A 23,611-nucleotide genomic window follows, 5' to 3' on the forward strand; every position below is an offset into this window, starting at 1 on the left:
CTGTGAGGAACCTTGGAGTCATTTTTGACCAGGACATGTCCTTCAATGCACATATTAAACAAATATGTAAGACTCCTTTCTTCCATTTGTGCAACATCTCTAAAGTTAGAAATATCCTGTCTCAGAGTGACGCTGAAAAACTAGTTCATGCATTTATTACTTCCAGGCTGGACGACTGTAATTCATTATTATCAGGAAGTCCTAAAAACTCCCTGAAAAGCCTTCAGCTAATCCAAAATGCTGCAGCAAGAGTCCTGACAAGGACTAGAAAGAGAGAGCAGATTTCTCCTGTTTTGGCTTCCTGTTAAATCCAGAATTCAAAATCCTGCTCCTCACATACAAGGTCTTAAATAATCAGGCCCCATCTTATCTTAATGACCTTGTAGTACCATATCACCCTATTAGAGCTCTTTGCTCTCGCTCTGCAGGCCTACTTGTTGTTCTTAGAGTATTTAAACGTAGAATGGGAGGCAGAGCCTTCAGTTTTCAGGCCCCTCTTCTGTGGAACCAGCTTCCAGTTTGGATTCAGGAGACAGACACTATCTCTACTTTCAAGATTAGGCTTCAAACTTTCCTTTTTGCTAAAGCATATAGTTAGGGCTGGACCAGGTGATCCTGAATCCTCCCTTAGTTATGCTGCAATAGACGTAGGCTGCCGGGGGATTCCCATGATGCATTGAGTTTTTCCTTTCCAGTCACCTTTCTCACTCAATATCTATTAATAGACCTCTCTGCATTGAATCATATCTGTTATTAACCTCTGTCTCTCTTCCACAGCATGTCTTTATCCTGTCGTCCTTCTCTCACCCCAACCAGTCGCAGCAGATGGCCCCGCCCCTCCCTGAGCCTGGTTCTGCTGGAGGTTTCTTCCTGTTAAAAGGGAGTTTTTACTTCCCACTGTCGCCAAAGTGCTGCTCATAGGGGGTCATATGATTGTTGGGTTTTTCTCTGTATCTATGAAGCGCCTTGAGGCGACTTTTGTTGTCATTTGGCGCTATATAAATAAAATTGAATTGAATTGAATTGAACAAGTGAGGCTGAGGGAGATCACCTTTGAAACTCGGTCCCTCAGTATTGGTGCCCCTCAAGGATGTGTCCTCTCACCACTACTGTTCTCCCTCTACACTAACGACTGCACCTCCAAGAACTCGGCTGTTAAACTCCTAAAGTTTGCAGATGACACCACTGTCATTGGCCTCATTCAGGATGGTGATGAGTCTGCATACCGGCAGGAAGTTGAGCGGCTGGTACTCTGGTGCAGTCAGCACAATCTGGAGCTGAACACTCTTAAAACTGTAGAGATGACAGTGGACTTCAGGAGACATCCCTCAACTCTGCTCCCCCTCACCATATCAGACAGCCCTGTGTCGACTGTGAAGATCTTCAAGTTCCTGGGTACCACCATCTCCCGGGACCTGAAGTGGGAGACCAACATCAACTCCATCCTCACAAAGACCCAGCAGAGGATGTACTTCCTGAGACAACTGGGGAAGTACAGTCTTCCACAGGAGCTGCTGATCCAGTTCTACACTGCAGTCATTGAGTCTGTCCTGTGCTCCTCCATCACAGTCTGGTATGGTGCAGCCACTAAACAGGACGCGCAGACTGCAGTGGACTGTACGGGCAGCAGAAAGGATCATCGGCGCCCCCCTGCCCTCCATCCAGGACCTGTACCTCTCAAGAACCAGGAAACGGGCAGGGAAAATCATCACAGACCCCTCACACCCTGGACACAGACTTTTTGATCTGCTGCCCTCTGGCAGACGGTACAGAAGCCTGCAGACCAGGACCCCCTGACACAGGAACAGTTTCTTTCCCCTCGCCATCTCCCTTCTAAACAGTTGACCTGTCACACTGCTCCCACTGCCAGACTGCAGCTGCACCTTATGTACATTCTGTAGTATTCATTCCACCTCATTTCATTTCTGTATTTTATGTATATAAGTTTAGATTAGTTATTTATAGTTGGTTTACACAGCTTTGTGTATGTATGTATGTGTACGTATGTGTAATGTGTATATATAGACACGTGTGTGTGTGTGTGAGATTTACATTGCTGTGCTTGAGAGCCACTATCTACCGGTACCAAATTCCTTGTATGTGTCTGCACATATACTTGGCCAATAAACACGATTCTGATTCTGAAAGGAAATTTCCTGTTATGTTGTGGAGTATATGCGAGAATTCAATAAAAAACACACGAGTGAAAGATGATGCCCTACGTGTGTTTGGGTACTGGTTTTTATTTGGTGGTTTTGCCTTGGGCTTGTTTATGTGTCCCTCGTTTCCATGTTTGTGTGAGTTGGTGGGTGTATTGGTATCCTGCAACTGATCAACCTCACCAGGGGAGCTACTTAGCAGAGTTGCTGAGCTCCCATCAACACTGGATTGTCGTGTGGGACTTCAGTTTCCCAGCACAACTGTGGCTAGAAGTGTGAGTTTATTGCTGTGGTGGATGTACCAATGGCTGCCTCTGTATTTTCCAAAAGGATTGCGGAAATGAGGGGGCAGCGAGCACCGGGTACATGAACACTAGGAAGCAGAGATGAAGAGCACGGGAGTCGGGGACGCATGGGGATCAATTGTTGTGTACTATTTACCTCACTGTAATTAAACACACTGCATTCATCAGAGTCCTGTATTTGGGTCATACTTTCCCCGCAACCCCACGTTCTGCCACGGCAGACTGTGACAAAATGACAGATCTGATACTCTATATTGACATTTATTGCTGGTCTACAGTTTATTAGTGAGATACATACCAATGGAGACAAAATGTCACAAGTTCTGACTAAGGGACCATCGACGTTAGAACCTGAAAATGCTAAACCAAATTTGTCAATTGTGTTACACAATGGAAGTGACTGGGACACAATATTACATGTATGCAGGAAGTCAAAGAAATGGGGGCAAAGAGAAGTCTGCCCCACTTGTTGATTAGATGGGGATAGAACTGATGCAACAGGATCCTGAAACACGGCATCAACTGCTTCATCAACAGGCAGCTCATCTATAACTAGCTTTAAAAGTCTTCTCACACAGGTCACATTGATAAGGTCTCTCCTCAGTGTGGGTAAACATGTGTCGTTGTAAGTGTTGTAACTGATGCACTCCATGCTGCATTAACTCACCTGGAAGAGCATGGTAGCTATGTGCGGATGCTCTTCGTGGATTACTGCTCAGCTTTTAACACCATCCTTCCACACAAACTGGTGGCCAAGCTACAAGACCTGGGGCTTCCATACAGCACCTGCATGTGGATCAATAGCTTCCTCTCGGGCCGTAGACAGAGAGTCAGAGTTGGCCATCACACATCCTCAGCCCTGAGTCTCAGCACTGGCTCACCCCAGGGCTGTGTGCTCAGTCCACTGCTCTACTCTCTCTACACACACGACTGCACTCCTCGCCACCACAGCAACATCTTTGTGAAATTTGCAGATGACACCACAGTGGTGGGGCTCATTTCCAAGGGAGACGAGTCTACGTACAGAGACGAGGTGGAGCAGCTGACGTCATGGTGTAAGGCCAATAACCTCCTCCTCAACACTTCAAAAACCAAAGAACTCATAATAGACTTCAGAAGGAAAAAGGCAGAGATCCAACCACTATTCATAAATGGGGACTGTGTAGAAAGGGTGGCAAGCTTCCGCTTCCTGGGAGTCAATATAGAGGAGAACCTTTCCTGGAGTGTGAACACCTCCGAGCTGCTGAAAAAGGCCCAACAGAGACTGTACTTCCTGAGAATTCTCAGGAGGAATAACATCACACAGAGACTGCTGGTGTCCTTCTACAGAGCCACCATTGAGAGTGTTCTAACTTACTGCATATGCATCTGGTACACTAGCTGCACAGGGGCTCAGAGGAAAGCACTCCAAGGGATCATTAACACCGCCCAAAAGATCACTGGCTGCCCTCTCCCCACACTGGAAGTTCTACACAACGCCCACTGTTTTAAAAAGGCCCAAAACATCATAAAAGACACCTCACATCCTGGCCACTCCCTGTTCGAACTGTTGCCCTCAGGCAGACGGTACAGGGCAATCAGAGCAAGGACTAATAGACTCAAACACAGCTGTAATCCAACTGCAATAACACATCTGAATACTACAAAAAAATGTCCATCACGCCACTCTTGTGTTAATCTATGCACGGTCTGAAGCATGTGTGTGGGAATGTATGTGAATGTTTTACTGTTATATCTTATTAGTATTTTAAGTATTCTATCTATTTTATTTATTGAATTTTATTGTTTTATTTATATTTTGATATTGCTAGGGATGATGCAATGATCGGGGACCATTCTTAATTTCGTTGTTCTCATGACAATGACAATAAAGTTTCTGATTCTGATTCTGATTCTGATTCTGATTCTGAGAATCTCATTCATTTCAGAGAAAACAAGTTAAAGAGTGTCAAACATTTCATGTATCTTAGGTACATTATTTCAAACTCTGAACTTACCTCATCCCCATGAACTGAGGGAATATTTGAGAAATGGAAGGAATTAAAACATTCAATTTTAGCTAACAGTGTATTAGCTGGAGCTTAAAGCTAGCTAATACACAACTACAGGAGATAACCAACCATTCCCAATTGATGACTTCTGTTATTTACAACATCTGAAATACAGTGGTCACATATGCTGACTGGAAAATAAAGCTATGGAATGCAGTGGAAAAACTGTTGAGCACTGATACGCAGCAGAAATGAAGGAATATGATGAATAGAGTCAAGTTTATGTAACTGCTGGATAATATATTCAATCATGAGCACAAGTACAAGTGAAATGTGTATAGAGTGAAAAGATCAAGATGATGATGCACATTTGTTGAAGGTACGATGATCTAAAGTCACATGAGAGAGTAGCAGCTGATCTTTGACCTGTGAGCTGCAGATTCAGACTCTTTTATAGTTTGTTTGAAGTGTTTAATGTTTAAATTGTTTAAGCTTGCAGACACACCCACATTCAGGCTGTACACTTTTGAAAATTATTAGCGAATTGCTATAAACAGTGTAGGTTATATATCAGAGTGTGGTAGCTGATCTTTGACCTGTGAGCCAGATCATAAGACTCTTTGATGGTGTGAAGTGTTTAATGTGATGCAGCCTGCAGACACAGAGGACTGGTGACGGAGAAGAAGCAGAGGAATTTCTCTGTTTCTACACAGACCTGGTCCAAACAGCTGAAAGTTGCAGATTGAAGAAGTTCATGGGAAAAAGCTGAGTAAGTGCAACTTTGATTCATTCCAGTCTCTGAGGTTTTTTAAGGAGATTGGAAAGAAAAGCGTCTGGACTTCTTTAGGTTGCTTGAAGACGTTTCACCTCTCATCCGAGAAGCTTCTTCAGTTCTAGGGTAAAATGGTGGAGAGTCCCAGATTTAAACCCCGTGGGAGTTTCCCCCCAAAGAGGGACAAAGGACCCCTGATGATCCTCTACCTAATCACATGAGCCAAGGTGTGAAAATGTGTGGGTCAAAATCAGCCAGGGTTTCGGGTGAGCTCATCATCTCTGAGGTTTCCTCTTTGTCACAGAGCAGCTGCTCTTTGTTTGTTAGCGTGTTTCTGCAGAGAACACACAAAGACTTGTTTTTTCTCTGACGTCTGGTGTTTGATAAAGACTCCAAAGCAACAACAAAGTCTCCAACATCCAGCTCAGAGCCTTTCAAACAGAGTGTGCAGGTTTGTTCTCCTCACATCATCACATCAGACTATCAGTCTGTGTGGGCGTCTTCATCAGACTGTGCTGAAGAAAATGTTCCTCACACATCTGCCACTGTTTGATCCTCTTTAACAGAGGAAGTGTGACTGTGCTGTGATGTTTAGTCACACTCAGTGTTCATGTGGACTCTGAACAGGCTCGCAGTAAAACCATCAAACTGGAGTCCTGATATGAGAACCTGCTTCAAATGCTGGACTCCAGTTTGACTCTGAAGTTTTTTTTTATGAAGGATCAGAGTTCATGTTTGTCTGTTAAATATTCTCCCGAATTCATGGAGAATATTTAACAGGACTCAGCGCCCCCTGCTGGTTCCCTCTGAGTGCTGCTGTCAGTCTCCAATAATCCTGTAGGATGGATTTATGCAGTCCTGTTTTTGCTTGGTTTTTCACTTCCGGCTTCAAGTGTTGTCTGCAGCAACATTTCTTCATCAGATCTATTTGATCTTCTAGTTTCAGATCTTTTCAAATGGAAGACATCAGCAGTAAATATTGAACACAAATAGAATGGGTGGCAATGTTATGTGGTGGAACACATAATGGTTTACATTAAAATAACTTCCTGTTCCCTTAAATAAGCCTCTCACTGAGTCCTGACGGTGTGCAGTGATAACAAATAAAAAGTGCAAATAACAACAGTAGGAAGTTGTCATTGATGTGTTGTGTTAGTCAAAAAGCTGCTGAAATCTGGAACCTCATTGGCTCAAATCCTTCTAAACGGATGTCCAGTAGCATGGCAGACATTGTAGAACTCCTTTGGGTGCTTATTTGGGCATTTTTTATGAAGTATGATTAAACTGAAAGTGTGTATCACTTCCTGACATGATGTCTGACCAGCTGGAAGCTTTTTTTCATCCCACTCTAACTCCTCCCCTGCTGATGATCCTGAAGAGATTGTTACATAAATAAAGCTGCTCTCTGCAGCCATGTTTGACCTGCTGCTTTGTAGGACTACAGTAATGGAGGATTTGGAGGCTGAACGCGGCTCTGTGACACTTTTTGTAGTGAACTGATGAAAGCTGTGTCTCAGATGGATGTTAGTCCAACACATCAGACACGACCTCTGCAGCTCTCAGTTGATGTGCACATGAATGATTTGTGTTTCCTCTGCAGGTGAAGGTAGAAAGTGTGTGTGAGCTGATGTGAATTCAGCAGCATGGATCAGTGTGAGGACAGAGAGGAGGGAGCCCCTCCCTCTAAAACCACTCTGTGTGGGGAACATGAGAGCCAGACCAAAGCTCAGAGGTGAGATGACCATCTCTAACTGTCATCTCTAACTGTCCATGACTCTTCTCCATGTCACAGCTCAGCACTCACATCACTGCTCCATCTTAATTATCAGAAACCCACCTGGACCTCCACCCAGCTCTGTGTCCTTACAGAGTGATGCGTCTAAAGATGAGTTCATTGATTTTAAAGTCCAGCCACTGTCTGCTGCAGAGAGGTGAGCTGTTAGTAACATGAACTCTTTGATGTCAGTTTGGCGTCTGATTTAAATTAACTGTTTGATGTTGTTTCCTGGTCTGCAAATTCTTTTTTCTTCTTCTTTTTTTTGCTTATTCATCACACCTAAATGATTATGTCATTTATTCAGGTCCAAACCTACCAGGCACTGTGTGGAAAAGTAGCAATAACACCACTTCACAAATGACAGACCTTTTTCCATTCTGCCAGAAAAAAAACCCAAAATACTTTTTATCATCAGACCAGAAACATTCATAGACAAATAGAAACTTCTCTCTGACATGTATGGACTTAGAAAAAACTGATTAACAGAGAGGGAGTAGAAGAAACTACAAATTTCATGAACAATAAGAAATTCGTTGTTCTAATAGACAACAGTTAGTGAAGAAGGATGAGCATGAAGCTGAACTGTCTTGTATTATTAACAAGCATATCAGTGATGCAAAATGTAACTCACATCAGCACTAGTAAAATGAAAGGAAAAATGTGCAGCCAGAAACTAACCAGTTTAAAAAAAAATGTATTTTCTGTAATAGAAAGTTATATTAGTTATATTAACTGTAAAGATCGGACTTTACAGCAGCTGAATTTATTCTGTATCCATGTTTTTAGTAAAATGTGGAATTGTTGAATTAAAACAAGTTCCAAATGAAACTCAGTTTACAAACAAATATAACATTTTTACAGGATTTAGAGGAGTTTAGATCACAGGGTGTATTGTACGATGGTGTCCTTCAATGTATCCTGTCTGCTTATGTGTTACATCGATGAACACTGATTTGTAAGTTAATAAATATCATTAAATTGGGAAGGATTGAATAAGTTTAAGCTTCATGCTGTAATGAGAAGTTGGTACAGTTCTCTCCTTCCTTTCTTCTCCATGGAGAACAAAACCAGAGCTTTAAGATGAGCGGTGTTGCTGAGGAAAATCTGAATCCTCTTCAGAGGAGAAAAGTACGTCTCAGGTTCAGCTGTTTCCTGCCATAGTGACGGGGATCTTAAAGACAGAGAGTCTCTGTCAGAGTGGTCTATAGCTTTGTTTCTGTGCGAGGTAAAAAAAAAACAAAAAAAAAACGGAACAATTTAAGATTAAAATTCATGAAATTAACATTTTAAATTTACAATTTTAATATGAAGGACACTTTCTTGGTTTCAGCCCTGTTGTACTGCTAAGGAAACATTTTGAGGGACTTAATCAGAGTTTAATGGACACAGAAGTATCTGTTCAAACATTTGAACACAACCGCCGTTAGAGGAAAGCCTTACTACAGCTCTGTTTATTTTGTATGAATTCGTCATCATCAGAGTGTAAAAAAAACATCTTTTATTTATAATTTGGGACAACATCATCCAGCTTTGTGTTGGTGCTGATCCTGGTACTGAGTTAAATACCAGTTTTCAGTTATTAATAAGCAGTGTTGGGCAAGTAACTTTGAAAAAGTAATTAATTATAGTTACTAGTTACTTCTTTAAAAAGTATCTGAGTTAGTAACTGAGTTACAACATTCTAAAAGTAATTAATTACTTGAAAAGTAACTATTGCATCTGAAGATGAGTCCTCCAAAATCCCATCTGTTTTCACCTGCAGCTGGAAGGGAGAGGTAACTCACTGACATGTCTACAGTACAGATGATTCCTCAGAGTAACTCATACAGTATCTCTGAGAGCAGGAAAATGAATATTTGCAGTTCTGGCCCAGCTCTTGATCATTGAGGCAGTACGCTTAACCTACCCTGACAGAGCCTCAGTATCAGAGGAAGACCTTTATTCTTCTCTTCTCTGTCTAACAGGATCTTTGGGAGACGTGCTGAACCTGGACCTGAACCCAGCTGTGTGTCCTTAAAGAGTGATGAGTCTAAAGATGCAGACCTTCATTTTAAAGTCAAACAGGCGTCTGCTGCAGAGAGGTGAGCTGTTAAACTCCTTCATGAACTCTTTCAGAGCTGATTTAACTGCTCGATGTTGTTGGATTTAAACTGCAGTGCAAACACGTCATTCCCTCAATCCCATGTCTCTTAAAAACAAGCCTTTGGCTTCTAAACAATATGAACTGGTGGTTGTTCCCATTCTTAATTTACAGTGTTTAATATGATGTCAGCCCTCCTTTTGCATTGTGCTGTTACGGAATAAATAAATATTCTTAGTGCTTATTTTGTCTTTATATTGTTTTAGGTAGGCCAGCAGATTAAAGATGCTACTTTTCAGTTAAAAAGTGTGTGAAAGGTCACAAGTGGTGAGCAAGACTGAAATACTGGGCAAAAATAGGAAACTGTGCAGAGAGAAAAACATAACTAAGTAACACACACACAAATCAAGTCAGGCCAGAAGAAGTTGTTTTGTTCACAAACTATGTGTGACGTTTCAGTACCAAAAACAGCAGACTATATTATATATATCCGGCCTGTAAGGCTTCAGATCTGCAGAGGGTTTAGCCTTGTGCACATCCCTTTCCAGAAAGTAATGATTGAATAAAATAATTATAAATAATTGACCACACTGAGTCGTGTTTTCTCTGTCAAGTAAAAGAATAAAAGATAAAAGAACAGAATTTAATACTTGGTGCCGTGAACCCGGATTCTTTTATGGCTGAGAGGACAAATTTGGCCCAAGGTGGAATCATGAAATAAGGCAAACAGAGGACCAGTCTAATAGAATTTAAAGGTAAGCACCACCTGTCAGGATGCAAGTCTTGGAGTCAGCTAGTTGCCATGGAAACACATTCCATCAAACTCTCCACGCTCTGTTCTTGAGTTAATCTGAAGGCCACTTGACATTCGGAGGTCTGTAGTGATTGGCTCTACAGAAAGTTGCACATCAGCATCCACAGACCACTTCACGGCTAAGCTGTTGTCTTTCACAATCACTTCAGAATCAGAATCAGAATACTTTATTGATCCCTGGGGGAAATAATTTTTTTGTTACAGTGCTCCATTATAAACCAACATAAACCAACATTAACAAGACAGACAATACACTAACTAAGAATAGTACAATATATACATATATATACATACATACATACATACATACATACATACATACATACATACATACATACATACATACATAAGTCACTCATAAATAAATAGCTGGAAAAGAAACATGTGTAGCTGTAGCAGCAAACAGTGTGTTAAGTGGATGCGTTGTACAGGGAGCCACAGGCAGGAAAGATTTCCTGTGTCGTTCAGTGGTGCTTTTCGGTAATCTCAGTCTTTCACTGAACGTGCTCCTGTGACTGACCAGCATGTCATGGAGTGGGTGGGAGGTGTTATCCAACATTGTCTTTATCTTGGACAGCATCTGCCTCTCCGACACCACCTTGAGGGAGTCCAGCTCCATCCCCACAACATTACTGGCCTTACCGATTCGTTTATTAAGTCTGTTGGCATCTGCGACCCTCAGCCTGCTCCCCCAGCATGCAACAGCATAGAGGATCGCACTGGCCACAACAGACTCGTAGAAAATCCTCAGCATTTTCTGGCAGATGTTGAAGGACCTCAGTCGCCTCAAAAAATAGAGACCACTCTGGCCCTTCCTGTAAAGTGCTGTGGTGTTTTTAGCCCAGTCCAGTTTATTGTCAATGTGTACTCCAAGGTATTTATAGTCCTCCACAATGTCAACACTGACCCCCTGGATTGAAAAAGGGGTCAAGTGTTTCCTGGTCTTCCTGAAGTCCACGATCAGTTCCTTGGTCTTTGCCACGTTGAGCTGCAGATGATTCTGCTCACACCACGTGACAAAGGAGTCGACCACAGCCCGGTACTCTGTCTCATCATCCCTGCTGATACATCCAACCACCGCAGAGTCATCAGAAAACTTCTGAAGATGGAGGTCTCTGTGCAGTGGCTGAAGTCTGTGGTGTAGAGGGTGAAGAGGAAGGGGGAGAGGACAGTCCCCTGTGGTGCCCCTATGTTGCTGATTACCTTGTCAGACACACACTGTGGGAGACGTACATATTGTGGTCTTCCTGTCAGGTAATCAACAATCCAGGACACCAGAGAAGCATCCACCTGCATCGCTGCTAACTTATCACCCAGGAGCGTCGGCCTGATGGTGTTGAAAGCACTGGAAAAGTCAAAAAACATGACTCTCACAGTGCTCGCCGGCTGGTCCAGATGGGTGTAGACATGATTGAGCAGGTAGATGATGGCGTTCTCAGTTCCGAGACGAGGCTGATAAGCGAACTGAAGGGGATCCAGATGTGGTCTTACTATGGGTCGCAGCTGGTCCAGGATGAGCCTTTCCAGGGTCTTCATGATGTGGGAGGTCAGTGCCACGGGCCTGTAATCCTGGGGGCCACTGGGACGTGGCGTCTTTGGTACAGGGACGAGGCATGATGTCTTCCACATCACCGGGACCCTCTGCAGACTCAGACTCAGCATAAACAGTTTATGAAAGACTCCACACAGCTGGGGGGCACAGGTCTTGAGGACGAGGGGACTCACTCCGTCTGGTCCAGCAGACTTGCCTGAGTGAAGTCTCCTCATTTGCATCTCAACCTGGTATTGAGTGAAGGTGATGGGTGGGGGAGGGGTGTCAGGAATCTCACAGGAGGCAACAGCGCCATGTGAAGAGAGAGGCTGGCACAGTGGTGTGGCTCTGGATTCCAGGCTGACTACAGGTGAGGTTGTGGGGGTGGGAGCAGACACTGTGGTGTCGAATCTATTGAAAAACAGATTCAACTCGTTGGCTCTATTCTCACCTCCCTCAGCTCCCCTGCTGTTGGTTGGCCTGAATCCAGTGATGGTCTTCATGCCCCTCCACACCTCTCTCACGCTGTTCTGCTGGAGTTTCCACTCCAGCTTCCTCCTGTAATTGTCCTTAGCCTCTCTGATCTTGTCCTTTAGTAACACCTGGATCTTCCTCACCGCTATTGCCTCCTCTGACCACCTCCTAACAGTCCTGGTGGTCACAGGTTCCCTCCTCACAATGGGCACATAGCGGGGGATGAGGTGAATCAGGTTATGATCTGACCTACCAAGTGGGGGGAGGGAGGAGGAGCTGTATGCATCCTTGACGTTAGCATACAGTAAGTAAATGGTAAATGGCCTGTATTTATATAGCGCTTTACTAGTCCCTAAGGACCCCAAAGCGCTTTACATATCCAGTCATCCACCCATTCACGCACTGGTGATGGCAAGCTACATTGTAGCCACAGCCACCCTGGGGCGCACTGACAGAGGCGAGGCTGCCGGACACTGGCGCCACCGGGCCCTCTGACCACCACCAGTAGGCAACGGGTGAAGTGTCTTGCCCAAGGACACAACGACCGAGACTGTCCAAGCCGGGGCTCGAACCGGCAACCTTCCGATTACAAGGCGACCTCCCAACTCTTGAGCCACGATCGCCCCATAAGTCTAAAATTTTCTCTCCCCTGGTGGGACAGTCCACATATTGTCTGAATGTTGTTAGTGTATTGTCCAGTGATACATGGTTGAAGTCACCTGAGATCACAATAAAGGCACTCGGGTGCTGAGTCTGTAGCCGAGCTATGGCAGAGTGGATAGTGTCACATGCAGCTGTGGGGTTAGCAGAGGGAGGAACATAAACAGCCACCAAGATGACGTGAGAGAATTCCCTGGGTAAATAATATGGCCTGAGTCCAACAGCACACAGTTCAGTGTCCGGGCAACAAATCCTTTCTTTTATTGTTATGTTGGCAGGGTTACACCACCGGTTGTTAACTAAAACAGCAAGCCCACCTCCTTTCCGCTTACCGCTAGCGATGCTGTCCCTGTTGCCCGAAAAGTGTGGAAGCCTTCCACAGAAGCATTCTCATCGGGAATGTCCTGGTGCATCCATGATTCGGTGAAACACATCAGGCTACACTCTCGGTATTCCCTCTGACTCCGTACCAGTGCTGAGAGCTCGTCGATTTTATTCGATAACGATCGCACATTTCCCATCACGATAGACGGCAGACACGGTTTATACCTCCTCCTCCTCCTCGCTTCGAGCCTCCGCTGTCTCACTGTCTCCTTCTTTCTTCTCTTCTGTCCTTGACCTCTGCATCCCCGATGTGTTTTCCTCCAAATTTCAGCTGGTACTTCTGCGGGCCTGGCCAGCGAGCCGGCCGGCATCAGGGCGATCAGCTGATCTCTGGAGTAAACAGTCCGTGAGTGTAGGAGATGTGCCGCGGTCCCGTTCCTTGATAAAAGTAACAGTTCCACGGCCACCAGAAGAACAAAAACTCTCTCAATCCACATGATTGAGTAAAAGATAATAAACGGATGAAAATACAAGTCAGAAAAAAAAGAATACCTAGGAAAAAAGAGCTAAACTAAGAGAAAAAGCAGGAGCGACTATAACAGGCTGCACGCTGGTTGGCGCATGCGCACTCTATTATAATCCCACTAACCCTGACTGTGCAATAGTTAGCAATGTGGACATGTCACACCTGAACTCAATGCGCAGGTAACATCCTGTCATGGCACCACACTGGAGTTCACTGAATGAGCGGCTTGAGAGCAAGCCACTCATTCACAGCTGTTTGAAGAAGCAGTCTGCATGTGATGGCTGTCTACACTTTATGTCATTAGGGCTGCAACTAAGGGTTACTTTGGTTGTTAACTGATTTACCAACTTTTCTCTGATTAGTTAACAATTATTTCAACAACTCTTATCTGTGCTTCCTGTGGGCAAATCTCCTCTTCAGGCTCCAGTACCTCACCTGCTCAAGTCAAAACCAAATCTATTTTTAATATTACTCAGTAGAACTGTCAGAATAAAACTGAAATCAATCAAAAATATTAGTTCATATAAGTGCTAATAGTATTTAAAATATAAATGTTGTCAAGGAAACAAGAATGGTTGTAATGATTTCCTATTGCATTATATCATTAGCTAACAAACTGAAATGGTGTTTGTTTAGCAAGCATCATTCTGAGAAGTTTCCAGCAGGTAAACTAACATAAAGATTACTGTACAAACATTAACAAGTGCATCTATAATTGAGAATTTGTGTGTGTGTGTTTTTGTAAAAAAATATTTATACAAGTTACACATTTTTTTGTTAAGGTCTGGTTACAGATACAAAGAAAAAAAACTGCGTAAAACTCTGCGCTCAAGTTTCCTGGCTGTGTGTGCGTTTCAAATTGCAAGTATGAATTTTGATCCAATTTTTCTTCCTTTGTCAATGTCATGTGTTATGTGCGTGTGTTGGTGGGTTATTTGTTTCTTAATGCGTGTATGCAAATTCACCTGTGCAGTCGCTGTGATTGGTGGCCCTAAAGAACGGCCTGATGTAACTGGTTCCTGCTGTGGACGTGAACTATAAAAGGGCGACTGAAGAGCTGCGGTGCAGGGGGTGTGGCAGACTTCCCGTGCACTTGCCTCAGGTCCAGACGGAGCGGCCGTAGCCATAGTATTTAGTTAAAAGGTCGGGCATGTGTGTGAAGTGCGGAGCAAGTAGGGGTGAGCTGCCAATTATTTTGGGAAGCCTTCTTTTCTCCTGTGTTTTTAGACCAGGGAGGTCAGACTGTGTTATTTCTTTCTTTTCTTTTCCTTGAACAGGTCAGAGGGTAACCAAAGCCTAGGTTGAGTTTTGTTTGTTGTGTTGGCCTTAGCTGACCCCGAAATTATACACTCCCACTACCTTGAGTGCCATTGTTGTGAATAAACCATTGTTAAAAGTCCGATGCTGTGGCTGTGTCTGTTTGGGCGTGGGAAGTCACGGGACACCCCGCTCTTGTTACGGTCATTTTGAGCCGGGTTGTAACATGATTTGGGGGCTCATCCGTTTTGTCTCGTTTTTGTGATCTGTGGTTTGTTCGGTCGGCTTTTCTTTTGTGTGTGGGGAGGAGTGAGGTGTGTGGGGGAGGATGGGGTTTTCTTTAGATGACTTTGTTACCTCGCCTTCCTGGGATAAGATAGAGTTGTGTAGAGAGGCGGATTTGCTTATTATAGCAAGTTTTTTGATATTAAAGTGTCCTACAATGCCCGTAAAGCGGAGGTGAAGGTTGCTTTGTGTGCAGGTTTGGTGGAGCGGGGCATTCTCCCTTCCCCGCAGGCAGCTGTAAAGCGGCCTGGTAGGGGCGGCGTGGAGGTGGCTCTGGAGGCTGAGCCGGAGCCAGATGCCAAAGGACCCGTTAGCGTGTCTCCAGCTGAGGTGGAGCCCGATGCGGATGAGGCGGGGTCGGATGTGGCCGAGGTGGGGTCTGGGGCGGCTGAGGAGCCTCAGGCAGTAGGGTCTACGGAGGACCTCCGTTTGACCCTCCGTATTAGGGAGATAGAGGTTTGCGCTAAAGAGCTTGAGGTGCAAGCTATGCACCTCCGGGTCACAGCGTTGGAGTTGGAGCGTAAGCCCGCCGCTGTCTCGACACCTGTTTCCGCTGCCTCCACACCTGTCTCGAGTCGTCCTGACACATCCACAGTTACTTCACCAAGTTTTGACATCACCAAACATGTTAAACTAGTACCTCCGTTTCGGGAGGCTGAGGTTGATTCCTATTTTGATGCTTTTGAGCGTATAGCAGCTGCATTGAGTTGGCCTAAGGAGTTTTGGGCACTGCTACTCCAGTGTAAGTTAATCGGCAAGGCTCAGGAAGTATGTACTAGCCTTTCCGTTAATGACAGCCTCCAATATGATATTGTAAAAAAATCAATTCTGCACGCGTATGAATTAGTTCCTGAGGCTTACTGTCAGAAATTTCGTAAAAGTGAAAAGACCGCTGAACAAACCTTTGTGGAGTTTGCCCTTGAGAAACATCGCTTGTTTGAACGCTGGATGCAAGCCAGCAAAGTGAAGGATATTGAGGGATTGAAGGAGTTGGTTCTTTTAGAAGAATTTAAAAAGTGTCTCCCGGATCAGTTGGTAGTTTATTTAAATGAGCAGAAGGTGATGTCCCTGGCAAAAGCAGCAGTTTTAGCAGATGAATTCACCCTCACACATAAAGTCATTTTTCCAACCGGGGCAGCACGAGAACAGACCCGAAGGGCGAGACAGGAGGAAACTGAAAGGCGGGAATGTTTTTATTGCCGGGAGTCTGGTCACCTGATTGCCAGTTGTCCTGCGCTGTGGAAGAAAGAGGCGCAGAGGGTCTAAGGGACCCGTGGGGCTCATTAAAGTAGTTTCCCCACCTATCTGTCCTGACCAGATGCAGGGGTGTGACCCAGAAATGGAGGTAGAGTCACATTTTAATCCCTTTCTTTCCCAAGGCTTCGTTTCGGTGGCAGGAGAAGAGAAGGACAGGGTTACTATCACCATTCTCCGAGACACCGGGGCACATCAATCTTTTATGTTAGATGATGTGTTGCCACTGTCGGATAAAACCGCCTGCCACACGGATGTGTTGGTGTGGGGAATTGAAATGAGTGTTCTTCGGGTGCCCCTTCACAGAGTATATCTACACTACCTATCACAACTGGACCTGTGAAGGTCGCCATAAGACGACAGTTGCCGTTTAAAGGTGTGTCGTTTATCTTGGGCAACGATTTGGCCAGGGGGAAAGTGCTTCCACCGCCTGAAGTGATGGATACACCTGTTGCTGCTGATCCAAAAGCGACAGTTTTTCCCGTTTGCGCTGTTACGCAGGCGCAAGCGCACAAATTTGCTGATGTGGTTAGTATCGCAGATACGTTTGCGGCTGGGGAGCAAAAATCTTCTGTACGGGAGAAAGACAGTGTGGGGGATAAATGCAGTGTGCTAAAATTAATACTGGCATTGAGCGGCGATGTGAATAAAGAAGCTTTGGTAAGCACTCAGGAAAATGACAAGTCTTTGAGTTCCTGTTTTGCAGCCGTTGTCACGGCTGGGGAAAGCACCCTTCCCTGTTTTTTCCTGCAGGATGGCGTGTTAATGAAGCGGTGGTCTTCTGATCAGAGTGGAACATCAAGTGTTGCACAGGTGGTGGTACCATCTCAGCATCGTGATCTGGTGCTAAGCTTAGCACATGATGCCGGCATGGCTGGGCACCTCGGAATAAATAAAACTTATTACAGAGTGCTGGGCAATTTCTTTTGGCCTGGCTTAAAAAAACACGTAGCTGATTACTGTCGGTCTTGTGCCACCTGCCAGTTGGTGGGCAAACCCAATAAGCCCAATCCACCTGCGCAGTTATCTCCTATTCCATTAATGAGTGAACCTTTCGAAAAGGTAATACTAGACTGTGTGGGACCGTTGCCGAGAACAAAAGCCGGTCATCAGTATATTCTTACTGTAATGTGCTCAGCAATGAGATTTCCGGAAGCCATTCCGCTGTGTACGGTGAAAGCCAAAGCAGTAATTAAAGCTTTGATCAAATTCTTTTCTGTGTTTGGGTTGCCGAAAATCATTCAAACGGACCAAGGCGCCAACTTCATGTCCAGAGTCTTTGCACAGGTTGTTAAAGAACTACATGCTAAGCATGTTACATCCAGTCCATATCACCCCGAAAGTCAAGGTGCTTTGGAAAGGTTCCACCAAACTCTCAAAGTTATGTTACGTAAGTTCTGTTTGGAGTCTGGTAAAGAGTGGGATGAGGGGTTGCCCCTATTGTTGTTTGCCATTAGAGAGACTAAACAGGAGTCGCTGGGATTTAGCCCTGCGGAGTTGGTTTTCGGACATGTGGTCCGAGGCCCTCTCCGACTTTTGAGGGAAAAATGGCTGTCGGAGGCCCCGGAGGAGCCATGTAGTGTACCTGACTATGTGAGTCAGCTTCGAGACAGGCTTCGCCTAGCGTGGAAAATAGCCGGGGAAAACCTAAAGCAAGTGCAAACTAAAATGAAGGCTCGTTTTGACAAAAAAGCTGTGGATAGAAGTTTTCAACCAGGGGAGAAGGTGTTGATGTTATTGCCTGTAGTAGGGTCCAGTTTACTAACGCAGTTTGCTGGTCCTTACAGTGTTGAATGTAAACTCGACAATAACCATTATGTGATTCGCACTCCAGATCGGCGGCAAAAAACCAGGGTTTGTCATGTGAATACGTTGAAACTGTTCTATCCCCGTGTGCGCTGTTGCCATCCTCCCCGCCTATAAACTGTCGGATGACGGATTATCTGGGAGGGATGATGCATTAGGTAGTGGGCTGAAAAATTCAGTAATTTTAAATGATCTTGAATCATTTGTTGCCGATTTACCTGAAACTGCTCAAACTGACACCATTACTCTGATAAAAAATAACGTGTCGCTTTTCTCTGATCACCCGCGCCAAACGACTGTCTTAAGTCATGACGTTGATGTGGAGGGCCAAAAGCCAATTAAACAACATGTGTACCGGGTGAATCCAGTAAAAAGGGAAATAATGCAGAGAGAAGTCAATTACCTCCTTGAGCATGGCTTAGCCGTTCCAAGTGCTAGCGCATGGAGCTCCCCATGTGTGTTAGTGCCCAAATCTGACAATACTCCTCGATTCTGCACAGATTATCGAAAGGTGAATGTGGCCACTAAAGCAGACTCTTTCCCATTACCTAGGATGGATGACTGTGTTGATCGGGTGGGATCCGTTACTTATGTGACCAAATTGGATTTATTAAAGGGATAGTGGCAGGTTCCTTTAACTGCAAGAGCGTCTGAGATCTCTGCATTCGTTACCCCCGATCACTTCCTTCAGTATACCGTGATGCCCTTTGGCTTGCGTAATGCTCCAGCGACATTTCAGCGCCTGATGGCTAAGGTTTTGGCTGGGGTCCCTAACTGTGATGCCTACTTAGATGATGTGGTCATTTATTCTGCTTCCTGGAGCAGTCATCTCCAAACCCTCTTAACTGTTTTTAAGCGTTTCGAGGAAGCATCGCTAACTGTAAATCTGACCAAATGTGAGTTTGGAAAAGCCACCATCACCTACCTCGGAAAGCAGGTGGGTCACGGGCGAGTGTGCCCTGTAACCGCTAAGGTGGAGGCTATTATTGAGTTTCCGATTCCACAAACAAGGAGGGCGTTATGCCGCTTCTTGGGAATGTGTGGTTACTATCACGGTTTCTGTAAAAACTTTGCCTCCGTAGTCGCTCCCCTGACTGACCTAGTCAGCCCAACCAAACCCTTCACATGGACTGCGGCGTGCCAAACTGCTTTTGAGTCAGTGAAAACTTTACTGTGCAGTGCCTCAGTTTTAGCAGCACCTAACTTTTAATCTCCTTTTAAGTTGGTGGTGGATGCCAGCGCAACTGCAGCGGGTGCGGTTCTGCTGCAGGCAGCTCATCACGGAGTGGACCGTCCGATCTGCTATTTCTCGAAGAAGTTCAATAAACACCAAGTGAACTATAGCACCATCAAAAAGGAAGCGCTTGCATTATTGCTAGCCTTACAACACTTTGAGGTCTACGTCGGGTCTAGCTCCGTGCCAGTTCAAGTGTTCACAGACCATAATCTGCTTGTGTTTCTTTTCCGAATGCAAAACTCCAACCAGCGACTCGTGTGCTGGTCCCTCCTTTTACAAGACTTCAACTTACAAATTAGCCATAAAAAGGGCCTCGATAATGTCCTCGCTGATGCCCTATCTAGAGCAGTGTGAACAGGTAGGAATTAAACATGCAGTGGTTGTTTAATTCTTATGGTGGGGGGTGTTACGTGCGTGTGTTGGTGGGTTATTTGTTTCTTAATGTATGTATGCAAATTCACCTGTGCAGTCGCTGTGATTGGTGGACCTAAGGAACGGCCTGATGTAACTGGTTCCTGCTGTGGACGTGAACTATAAAAGGGCGACTGAAGAGCTGCGGTGCGGGGGGTGTGGCAGACTTCTCGTGCACTTGCCTCAGGTCCAGACGGAGCGGCCGTAGCCATAGTATTTAGTTAAAAGGTCGGACATGTGTGTGAAGTGCGGAGCAAGTAGGGGTGAGCTGCCAATTATTTTGGGAAGCCTTCTTTTCTCCTGTGTTTTTAGACCAGGGAGGTCTTTCTTTTCTTTTCTTTTCCTTGAACAGGTCAGAGGGGAACCGAAGCCTAGGTTGAGTTTTGTTTGTTGTGTTGGCCGGTACGCCGGTACCGGGAATGTGTGGAGTCCCGCTTCCACCAGGGCGACACACGGAGTATGTGGCACGGACTACGCACCATTACGGACTACAAAGCCAGGGACACTGCGCCGATCAACGCCGACTCTGCATTCACCAATGAGCTGAAGCAGTTCTACGCCCGTTTCGAGGTTAGCCGGGCGGCTAATGCTATCTACCCCCTGACTACCGAGGACAGTGACGTCATCAGCGAGAGACCGGTGACCAGCATCGCGGAGCATGACGTCCGTGCGGCATTGAGGAGAGTGAACACAAGGAAAGCGGCGGGGCCAGACGGCATCACCGGCCGTCTGCTGCGCTGCTGTGCTGACCAGCTAGCAGGTGTGTTCACTTACATTTTCAACGAGTCCCTGGCAAAGTCTGTGGTCCCCACATGCTTCAAAAGATCCACCATCATCCCTGTGCCCAAGAACAGCAAACCCTCATCCCTGAACGATTACCGGCCAGTTGCACTGACCTCGGTAGTAATGAAGGTGTTTGAGAGGCTGCTGAAGAACATCATCTCCCCTCCATCCCAGACACCATAGATCCGCTGCAGTTCGCCTACAGATCCAACAGATCCACAGAGGATGCCATCGCCCACGTCCTACACACCACTCTCAGCCATGTGGACAAGAAACAGGGTAACTATGTGCGAATACTGTTTGTTGATTACAGTTCACCGTTTAACACAATAGTGCCCTGCAGACTGTTCACAAAGCTGAGGGACCTGGGACTTAACAGCCGTCTGTGTGCATGGGTGTTGGACTTCCTCACTGGCAGAACTCAGGTGGTGAGGGTGGGCAGGTGCTTCTCCAACAGCATCACCATCAACACAGGAGCACCTCAGGGATGTGTCCTCTCGCCACTGCTCTACTCCCTCTACACTTCAGACTGTGTGGCCACCCATGGCTCCAACACCATTGTGAAGTTTGCTGACGACACAGTGGTGTTGGGTGCCATCTCCAACAACGATGAGGCGGCCTACATGGATGAAGTGAAGAATCTGGCATCGTGGTGCCAGGACAACCACCTCCAGCTGAACGTCAGCAAGACCAAGGAGCTGGTGGTGGACATCAGAAGGAGTCAGCACAGAGACTACAAGCCCATCATCATCAATGGAGCTCCAGTGGAGAGGGTGCAGTCCTTCAAGTATCTTGGTGTTCACATCTCAGACCTGACATGGGCTGCCCACATTCAGGTCCAGACCAAAAAGGCTAGGCAGCGCCTGTATCACCTACGACAACTGAGGAAGTTCAGGGTCTCTCCAAAGATCCTCAGGATTTTCTATACAGGCGCTGTGGAGAGCATCCTCACACAGAACATGACATCGTGGTTTGGGAACAGCTGTGTGAAGGACCAAAAAGCTCTCCAGAGAGTGATCCGTACAGCAGAACGCTGCTGCAGGATTGCTCTCCCCCCGCTTCAGGACACCTACACCAGGAGATGCCGGACTAGAGCAGCGCAGATACTGAAGGACCCGTCCCATCCTGGCAACAAACTGTTCCAACTTCTGCAATCTGGTAGAAGGTTCCGCATCATCCGGGCAAGGACAGAGAGACTCAAGAGGAGCTTCTATCCCCAAGCCATCCAGGCCCTAAACACACACACCCGCCCTCTCACATCATCTATAATTGACTGAGACAGGACTCTTCCAGACACTCTAAACCAAGGCACAATGTACATTCCAAATTCCTTTAATTTTAAATATGTTTATATTGTCTATCCTGTAAAATAGTCAGATGTCTATTCATATTAATGTACAGAATTCACCTGCTTGCTGCTACTACTGCACATTCACCCAATGCATATACTATATATATATATATAATGTAGCGTGTCAGGCTACATTTCACTGTGTGTTATACTTGTATAACTATGCATGTGACAAATAAAGAACCTTGAACCTTGAACCTTGAACTTAGCTCACCCCGAAATTATACACTCCCACTACCTTAAGTGCCATTGTTGTGAATAAACCATTGTTAAAAGTCCGATGCTGTGGCTGTGTCTGTTTGGGCGTGGGAAGTCACGGGACACCCTGCTCTTGTTATGGTCATTTCGAGCCGGGTCGTAACCTGATTATGTTATGAAAACACAAATTTAACAATCCAACCAGAGAACAGATGGGTTTGGCTGTCGGAGGGGTGCTTTACTGAGCTTCAGATCCTGGTTGGGTAAATGCCATTTCACGTGCCACTGTTTTTCTTCATCACCACAAAGGAAAACCTGTTCGTGTCCAAGTTTGGTGAATTTTTTTTGTCACAGGTTTACGTGCTTATACATGGACCTCCAGAGCCTTTTCAACAACTCTGTGGATCTCGGGGGGAAAGCAGTGTTGTGGAAATGACAAGCGCTTTACTAGTCGGGATAGTTATAAAGCTTTCTTCGTTGTGAATGAGTGATACATGTTTTTATTGAAGATTTGAATATAATACAACACAAACTTTTGTAGAGGATATAAAGTCAGAGAGATACATGCTTTATAATGACAAGGAGCAGGTGCATCTAGTAAACGTAGAGCTGGTGCAAAAAACGAGAGAGCTCAGCGACTAACACCACAAATTTTTGGATCCTTTGCTCTTAGTTAGCGGTCAGCACAGTGGATGCCACCTCCATTGTGAAAAGACCTATATACTGCAAAGTGTGACTCACAGTAATGGTCCTGGGTCAGCCCTGACTTTGTGTGAAGGTAATACTAAAGTAATGGTATTTCTGACCACAGGGTCAAGATGGCGCCTGTGTTTGGCTGTGCTGCTGCCTTCGTCCGTGTGTTTGTTTATTTTATATGCTATGCAAGTGTTTTTGTTGCAGTTTTTTCTGGTGTCACCTCCCTTCGGATTTATGATCGTCATGCGTTGCTAGCGATCAAATCTGCAATGGATAGCTTTCAGAGTCAACGAAATGAGGCTGTTTTCCTACCGCCGTTAGAGTGCAACGCAGCACCTCCACTCTTGCCGGTTAGCTCATTTTTGCTTTAGAGGCCTTGTTGGAGAAAGCAGAGTAAGCGAGCTGGCCTTCATGTCCTACTCCGTCGTCTTCGGAAAGAGATGGACCTTCGGGGACTCTATTCCTGGGTTGCTACCGGTGAGATTCGCCTGAGACTTGTCGGAACTTGATTAATCCCCACAACCCACTATGTTTACCACCCAGGCTGCCATCTGAAAGCATGGAAAGCCAAGCCTGATCGCGGCAGGAACCCTGTTTTGCTGCGCGGCTTACCGCATAGCGCGGACTCTGTCTACCCTTGTCCCAGTGAGTCGCAGCCTTAAATGGATGTTAATTAATGCCTGCTCAATCGCCAATAAGTCTTATATTTTAAGAATGAAGTCTCACATCTGTGAGCTTTGTCCTGCTGACTGTTCATTTATCTGTGCACCTCGGCTATCTGGACGAGGAGGTGGAACAGCTGTAATTTTTAAAAAGACATTTTTATGCCAGATGGTTTCTTCAAGCTGCTACAACTCTTTTGAGATGCTTAAATAATAAAAATAAAATAAATAAAATAAAAATAAAAATTGGAAGAGAAA

The 23,611-nt window shown here is 45.4% G+C and overlaps 1 protein-coding gene across 1 annotated transcript in view; it reads left to right on the top strand.

The window, feature by feature from the left end:
- Positions 1 to 5,143: 5,143 nt before the first annotated feature.
- LOC147331904 (uncharacterized) overlaps positions 5,144 to 23,611 on the top strand; it is a 36,024-nt gene continuing 17,556 nt past the window's right edge. The window contains exons 1-4 of the mRNA XM_086288238.1: positions 5,144 to 5,224; positions 6,828 to 6,959; positions 7,057 to 7,158; positions 8,969 to 9,085. Of these exons, the coding sequence (XP_086144364.1) occupies positions 6,871 to 6,959; positions 7,057 to 7,158; positions 8,969 to 9,085 (308 nt within the window). The 5' untranslated portion in view covers positions 5,144 to 5,224; positions 6,828 to 6,870. The remainder of the gene's footprint in view (positions 5,225 to 6,827; positions 6,960 to 7,056; positions 7,159 to 8,968; positions 9,086 to 23,611) is intronic.

The sequence above is a fragment of the Aulonocara sp. 'chitande type north' Nkhata Bay genome, linkage group LG4 (genome assembly GCF_057382095.1).
Source record: "Aulonocara sp. 'chitande type north' Nkhata Bay isolate Kocher_YH1m ecotype deep benthic linkage group LG4, A_spYH_male_GT1.1, whole genome shotgun sequence".
Lineage (NCBI taxonomy): Eukaryota > Metazoa > Chordata > Actinopteri > Cichliformes > Cichlidae > Aulonocara > Aulonocara sp. 'chitande type north' Nkhata Bay.